General features: G+C 44.2%; 1 protein-coding gene across 1 annotated transcript in view; it reads right to left on the minus strand.

Moving 5' to 3' along the window:
• LOC112073111 (protein mono-ADP-ribosyltransferase TIPARP-like) overlaps positions 1 to 8,147 on the minus strand; it is a 45,885-nt gene that overhangs the window by 9,795 nt on the left and 27,943 nt on the right. Inside the window, 1 exon segment of the mRNA XM_024140463.2 lies at positions 269 to 581. Within this exon segment, the coding sequence (XP_023996231.1) occupies positions 269 to 581 (313 nt within the window).

Consider the following 8,147-nt stretch of genomic DNA (forward strand, 5'->3'; position numbering starts at 1 on the left):
CCCTAGGTCTGGCCTAAAGCGAGATCAGACATCCGGCTTTCCCCTAGGTCTGGCCTAAAGCGAGATCAGACATCCAGCTTTTCCCTAGGTCTGGTCTAAAGCGAGATCAGTGTAGCAGCCAAGGCAAACCAGCCATCTATCTACATGAACTAATGAGCTATGATTCAGACAGTCATAACCAACTAACAACTGTAACTACTAAGTCAACCATCTCCTTACCTCCACGAGGACACAGGTGAACCTGTGTAATAACGGTACGATAACTCACCTCTTGTATTTCTCCCAGAGGAAGGGGTTCTGAACGCGGAGGATCTTCAGGATGCGGAACTTGGTTTCGGACACAGTCTTGTGGAAGAGGGTGTAGACAGTCCGATAGCTCCGGTCGTCACAGGATACCGGAACCTGCAGGAAGTCCTGGCTGGTTGTCATGGGTAACCAGGTCTCTGGGAATACGCTGGGAGTGTTGGTGGAGGACGGAGAGAGAGGGAGAGAAACGGACAGATCCACAGTGGAGGAGGAGGGGGAAAAGGAGGAGAGGCCACCAAGAGTCCTAGAAAAGAGAGAGAGGAACAGAGTTACACAGCATATCTGGGAATATACAGTAGATGTCGGAAGTTTACATACACCTTAGCCAAATACATTTAAACTCAGTTTTTCACAATTCCTGACATTTAATCCTAGTAAAAACTCCCAGTAAAAACTCCCTGTCTTAGGTCAGTTAGGATCACCACTTTTATTTTAAGAATGTGAAATGTCAGAATAATAGTAGAGAGAATGATTTATTTCAGCTTTTATTTATTTCATTACATTCCCAGTGGGTCAGAAGTTTACATACACTCAATTAGTATTTGGTAGCATTGCCTATAAATTGTTTAACTTGGGACAAACGTTTCGGATAGCCTTCCACAAGCTTCTTACCATAAGTTAGGTGAATTTTGGCCCATTCCTCCTGACAGAGCTGGTGTAACTGAGTCAGGTTTGTAGGCCTCCTTGATTGCACACGCTTTTTCAGTTCTGCCTATACATTTTCTATAGAGAGAGATGGGTGTGTGTCTTTAACACATTTCTCTGTTGTGTGACGTTCTCTGTGCTGTGCGACGTGTTTTTCTTTGTTTGGCTGTGTCGTAATCGTTGTTTCTGTGTCTGTGCGACGTGTGTTTCTGTTGAACTGTGTCGTTTATGTTGATTCGTGTTTCTGTTTGCTGTTTGTCGTATGTTATTTATCGTGTTTCTGATTGTTCTTTGTGTGACGTTTGTTTTTCGGTTGCTTTGTGTTTTGATCGTGTTTTTCTGTGCTTGTGTTTGACTGTTTGTTTTCTCTGGCTGTGTAGACGTGTTTTTCCTGTATCTGTTCAGTGACGATGTTATTCTTGTGTCTTTGTGTGACGTGTGTTTCTCTGCTGTGTGATCTGTTTCTTGTGCTGTGTGAGACTGTTTTTCTCGTGCGTGTTTACTGTGCTGTTACGTGTTCTGCTGTGTGATCTGTTGTCTGTGTTAGTGTCTGTTTGCTAGTTGTGACGTTAGTTCTTGTCTGTGTGACGTGTTTCTTGTGCTGTGTTAGCTGTTTTTCTGCAGTTGTTTGTGCTGTCGACGGTGGTTTCTGTTGCTGTCGGACTGTTTCTGTGCTAGTGTCGAATGGCGTTGTTTTCTCTCTGAAGTGCTGTGCGTATCGTGATTTCTGTTGCCTGAATGTCGATCTGGTTTGTTTTTCTGTGCTGTGGCTTGTAAGTGTTTCTTTTTGTCTTGTGTGGGAGTGTTTTCTGTGCTGTCTGCGATTCGGTTCAGTTTTTCTGTGCCCAATTATTATATGGATCAATCTAACCTGTCCTTAGGTGAGTGTTCAGACTTTGGCCAGGATACAGTGGAGTGGATCCCTTAGGAGGAGCGCGTTGGAGTAGTATTGGGAGCTAGGACCGGCCATTACGGGGTCTTTGAAGAGGAGCCTTTGGTTCCGACATGTGGCTTGTTTGTTTGTGCTCACTTTGTGACGCTACGCGGGTCAAGTATTGTGTTTGGCAGGGATGCCCTCGGTGCCGGAGCCGCCTCAGTGGAGGTGGGCCGTGTTGGGGGGTGGAACAGGCGTGTTACGTCTTTTGCGAGGCGGGGTGGCGCGTTTGTTGGTGCGTTGTGTGCTGTTGTGTTTTTTTTTTTTGTTTGGTGTCATGGGTCTGCGCTTGGTCCTTTTTTTTGTTCGTCGATGGAGGATCGGGTACGAGATCTATTTTTATTCGTTTTATTTTCAGTCTGTGGGGTGGGTCGGGGGGTTGGGTGGGTATGTTGTGTGGTTATTTCCTTTTGGCGTTTGGGGGATTGGGCTGTGAGGGGGGTTGGGGGAGAGGGGAGGGGGGGGGGGTCATGGGGAGGGTGTGCGTTGTGTGGGGGAGTTGGTTAGGGGGGTGTTTCTGTTGGGTGGTAGTTAGAGATTGTTTTGTTAATTGTTTGTTGAGTTCGTTGACTGTTCTTTTGTTGAGATCAGGGGATATGTTTCAGTTGTTTATGTGAAACGAGGCTTGTTATGGAGCTCTATTATTTGGTTTCGGAGTCTATTTGATTTCCAGACTGCTTCTACCGAGAGTAGTGAAAACTTGTACAACATTCATCTATCAACCAAGATTCCCTATCTCGCGGGTTTTTGTGTTGATTGGTGTTTAATTGGCTGGTTGTTTTTTTGTGTGTCTGGTTTTCATCTGTAAGGCAGCTCATTGTTTTGTTAGGTTTTTTTTACAGTGTTGGTTGTTTGGTCCGTGTCATTGGGTGTCCACTACTTCGAGCGTGGGGGATTGGTATTCGTTTGTGGGTGTTCTTTTTTTTTTTATTTTTTTTTGGTTTGTGCGTACTCTTGCTGGTTGTTTGGTTGTATGTTTTCTATTTTTCCTCTTATGCGCCTGTGTTTTTGATTGTGTGCTGGTTGCTTTTGTCAGATGGATTCTTAGTGCATATCTTATTTTCATTTGCGAGTTGTGTTTTATTGTATTTTTTATTAGTAATAGTTGGGATGTATTTAGATTAATCATGCAAGGTGGGATCGACTTTCGCGTTGTTTCTTGCTTGTGTTTGATTAGAGTCTGTGCATAGACCATTTCACTTAGATGGGTGCTTTTGTTGAGAGTTTACTCATCTAATTTATTGGTTGTGAGGGTTAGGTCGGCTTAGACCTGGAGTGAGGGTGTTTTGTTCCGATTAACATTTTTTTTTCTACTTGTAGGGCGTATTGGTTCAGCGTTCTTTCTGGCTGAGTTCTTCTTGGTCATATAGTTGGTATTGTAAAGTTTGTTTGAGTTATCCTTATTTTGTCTGCTGGTGGGGGGTGGACAGTGAGGCTTGAAATGCTTCGGGGGAAGTGCTGGGTTGTGGGAGATTAGCTCTGTAGTAGAGGGAAGTTAGATATTAGGAGCTCTGGTAGTGGTTTGTGGGGTAATAGGAAGGTTTGTTATTCTTATGCGTTGTGTTTGGTCTGGTTTCTTTCAATAATCTGGGGGGTGGCACTGTATAGCTATGGTCATTTTATGGGTGGGGAGGACGTTCCTGGTTTTGGTTTGTTTTTGTGTGGGTCTGTTTGTCTTGTTTTTGTGTGTGTTAGTGTGCCTTGTATTCTTTCAAGTTTTATGTAATTAGTCATTTTTTTGCGTGTGTTTTATGTGGTCGATGCATAGGTTGTTTCGTTGGAAGTGATTCTAGAGGTGCTGGGTTGGTTTAGTGTTTCTGTCTTGTTTGGTGTTGTTGTTGGGGTTGTTGGTTTGATTCCTTAGGAGACATGGAGGAGCTCATCTGGCTGTCCACATTCAGGTTTAGGCCGGTTCAGGTTGGCTTTAGGTGATTCATGACTTGAGTGTGGGAGTTTGATGTATGTCGTTTTTTTGGTCTGACTTTTTTTTTTTCTAATCTCTAACTGTGGGTTGTCGTGACTTAGGTAGTCTGGCCGTAGGTGTTTAAGGGGGGTTCGAGTATACTGGATTTTACATGGTGTGGGGGTGGTTTTGGTGGTGGTGTGCTCGATAACTTGTGTTCTTCCCTAGGAGTCTGGCCGTAGAAGCGAGGTAGTCAGATGCATTTCTCAGTCCTTGTCCCCTTATAAGGTCGTGTGGCGCTGAAAGCTTGAGATTCAGGAGCAGTTGGTTCGACTTTTGTGTTCTTGGCCTATGGTTTCTGCCTAAGATCTGGTAGAGTGCAGAACATTCCACTTGTTGTCCCTTGCGTCTTGTTGTGTAAGTTAGAGCGGTATGTATGTCTATGAACTATCTCAGCTTTCTCTAGGGGTCTGTGCCTGTAGAAGCGGGAGGATCTAGACTTATCTCATTCTTGCTTCCCGCTTAGGTTTTTCTGGCCTAAATGGGCGTAGGATTCGGATTTTACATTGCGGCAGTCTTTTCTTCTCCTGAGGGTGCTTGGGCCGTAAAGACGAGATTCAGACGATGGTCTCAGGTCGGTTTTCGTCGCCCTAACGGTGTTCTGTGCCTAATTGTTATATGTTAGTAGTGAGTTCAGTATCATCCGTGGTTGTTTGTCGCGCGTGGAGGTCGTGTGCCTGTGAAGATGCGATGATCATGGGGTGGTTTATAACTTATCAGCTTTTTCCTCCTAGGGGTGCTTGCCCTTAATAGGTTGGCGATATTCATACATCCAGCTTTACGCCTTAGGTGTCTTGGCTGAGAGCGTTTAGATCTAGTTCGGAATCCTAGTCTTTTGGCTCGGCCTGGAATGGTTGCGTGTGTCTAAAAGTTCTGATTTGGATTCAAGACGAGTGTCCTGTTTTGCTGTGCCCTAGGTCTTGTGCCTGTGAAGCGAGAATTGGTTGCAGTGTATCATAGCCTAACTTTGGTGTGGTTTGCGGTTTCCTAGGTTTCTGTTGGTTCTCTTGGAAGAGCGATTTGAATTCAGTTTAGACTATGTGCAAGCTTTCCTCTCTAGTTGGTACTGGCCTGGGAAGTCGATGGAGTCTGTTGGGGAGTACAGGTCTCAGCTTTCCCTAGGTTCTTGGGCCTAAAAGGCAGATATCTAGTAGCATGGTGCGCAGTTCTTTTCCCTATTTCTTGGTTCCCGTATAAATGCCGAGATGGCAGGGACGGATCGCGAGCTTTTCCTTCTTTCTCGGCCCTTGTGTCTAGGGGTCGTGCGGCTGATGTTTTGAATGCGAGAGTCAGTTACATTTTGTTTGGTTTTGCCGCGTTTTCTTATTTCCGGCTAAGGGGTTCTGGTGCTATAAGTCGGGTGAGTAATCATACAATGCTGTCAGCTTTGTACCCTTGCCCTAGGTCGCCTATAATGTCTGAAGATCAAGGTTAACATTGGTGTGCGGCAGCTTTAACATTCTCTGAGGTCTGGGGGTTAAGCGATGATCGTACATCCATGAGCGTTGTTCCTCTTAGTTTCTGTTGTTTGCGCTGGAAGCGTAGTTATCGGTAGAGCGATTCTTGTCACTTTGGGTCCCTAGTGTCTGGCATGAGAGTCTGAGATCAGACGAGTACGGTTCGTAGCGTTTCGCTCGGCTAGGATCTGGGGGCACTAAAAGCGGGAGGATCGAGGACAGGTCGTGTGTGGTGTGCCTTCCCGCTAGGTCTGGCCTAAGAAGGCCGTATGATTTCAGACATTTTGGCATGCTTTTTCGCGCTATGGTGTGCGTGCCTATAAGCTGTGGTAGATTAATGATGTCAGGTTCTCGGTTTCTTTTGCCCTAAGGTCTGTGTCGCTAAAAGCGAACGATCTCAAGACAGTTTATCCAGCTTTTCGTCTTTGGCTTATAGGGTTCTTTGTTTCTTGATATAGTCGAGATGCAGTGGTATGTGGGCACCAAGGCGACATAGCCAGGCCTATGTCTTATCTACATGAATTCTAATAAGAGCTGAGTGTTGGTTTGTATTTCAGACAGTCAGAGAGCGCATCTAACTAGAGGGTGTCTGGTGTATATCGTACTAGAGTCAGGATACCATCGGCTCGCTTATGCGGGGGGTCGTCTTTAGCGTAGATCTATCAGTGTTTGAACGCTGTGTAATAACGGTACTATAACTCTATCTCTTGATTATTCCCAAGGGAAGGTGGTATTCTGAATACCGTCTGGAGGATCTCTAGGAATTTGCGATACTGGGGTGGGGTGTTTCAGGTATCATATCATGTCTTGGTTGGAAGATGGGTGTATACAGTTTTCGAATAGCTCGGGTCGTTTCTTAAGGTGGTTTGATACCAACCTGCTAGATGAGGTTCCTGGCTGGTTGTTTCGATGTGGTGTTATACTAGGTCTCTGGGAATGAGGCTCTGGTAGTTGTTTGGTGGAGGACTGGTAGATGAGAGGGAGAGAACGGACAGTTATCTTCATGCGGGGAGGGAGGAGGGAAAGGAAGGAAGATGGGCTACGTCGTGAAAAGATCCTTTCTATGAATAAGAGAGATGATGGAAGCGAATTGGGAGTTTATCATTATTCCAGCATAGTTCGTGGGATATAGCGAGGTAGGGATGTGCTTTGATGTGAAGGTTTACATACACCGTTGGTTAGCCAAACTACAATGGTTAGAAACTCAGGTGGTTTTCAACAGGAGTTCCTGACAATTTGAAATCCTTAGTAAATTAGTATACTCCCATATATATACTACCTTCTTGTCTTTAGTTCATGGTGTTTAGGATCTACCACTTTTTTATTTTTAGTATGTGAATATGGTGGTCAGAGATATATAGTTAAGATTGAGTAGGATTGATTTTAAATTTTCATCTTTGGTTGTTATTTATTTTCATTACATTTCCCAGTGGGTCAAGATAGTTTAACATAGGGCATGCTTCTATATTTTAGTTTATTTGTGTAGCTTGCCGGTGAATAGGGAATAGTTTAATTCTTTGGGAACATATACGATTTCGGATAGTTCTCTCTAAATTAGTCTTCGTTTTTACTCTTATATAGTTTAGGTGGAAATTTTTTGGCCTCCATTCCTTCTCTTTGACAGTGAGCTGGTGGTGAACTGAGATTCAGGTTTTTTGAGTAGGCGACTGGCGTTGATTTTGTCACGACGCTTTTTTCATGTTGGTCTGCCTGAGTTGGATCATTTTCTAGTGATAGGTTATGATGGGTCAGGGATTCTGTTGGTGTTTGAGGGTGTTGCCACTTGGTCCAATGGGCTTGACTTTGGTTGTCTTCTATTTGAAGGGCCATATTGTGGCACAAACTGGGCTGGAGTGATTGCTGTGGGGGTCATATGTTCGCATATTTGTGAAGACCGCATTTGACTGCGATCCATCTTATGGCTTTGTTAACTTCCTTGGCTTGTAGGGTTTTTGATGATGTTTGTTCTTTTGGGAGTCAGTAATAGTGGTGCTGGAGCAATCATTTTGGTCTCTACCTCAACTGATCTGAACATCGTTTTATTTGTTGTAAAGTTGCATTCTCAAGTTCCTTTCCTGCAGTTTCAAAAGCACTTGCTTTTCACAATCATGATTGTCTTTTGCCACTCTTTTTCTTTTTTTTCCCTTTTTTTTTCTTTTTTCTTTTTTTGTGCCTTCACGGTTGGGATGGTGTTCTTCGGCTTGCAAGCGTCCCCCTTTTTCCTCCAAACATAACAATGGTCTTTAAGGCCAAACACAGATTCTATTTTGTGTTCATCAGACCAGAGGACATTTCTCCAAAAAGTACAATCTTTGTCCCAAGTACAGTTGCAATCCGTATTCTGGCTTTTTATGGCGGTTTTGGAGCAGTGGCTCCTTCCTGCTGAGTGGCCTTCAGGTTATGTCGATATAGGAACTCATTTTACTGTGGATATAGATACTTTTGTACCTGTTTCCTCCACATCTTCACAGGGTCCTTTGCTGTTGTTCTGGGATTGATTTGCACTTTTCGCACCAAAGTACGTTCATCTTAGGAGACAGAACGCATCTCCTTCCTGAGCGGTAATGACGGGCTGCGTGGTCCCATGTGTTTTATACTTGCGTACTATTGTTTGTACAGATGAACGTGGTACCTTCAGGCATTTGGAAATTGCTCCCAAGGATGAACCAGACTTGTGGAGGTCTACAATTTTTCTGTGATTTATTTTAGATTTTCCATGATGGCACTGAGAGAGGCACTGGTTTGAAGGTAGGCCTTGAAATACATCCACAGGTACACCTCCAATTGACTCAAATTATGTCAATTAGCCTATCAGAAGCTTCTAAAGCCATGACATAATTTT

The sequence above is a fragment of the Salvelinus sp. IW2-2015 genome, unplaced genomic scaffold (genome assembly GCF_002910315.2).
Source record: "Salvelinus sp. IW2-2015 unplaced genomic scaffold, ASM291031v2 Un_scaffold2151, whole genome shotgun sequence".
Lineage (NCBI taxonomy): Eukaryota > Metazoa > Chordata > Actinopteri > Salmoniformes > Salmonidae > Salvelinus > Salvelinus sp. IW2-2015.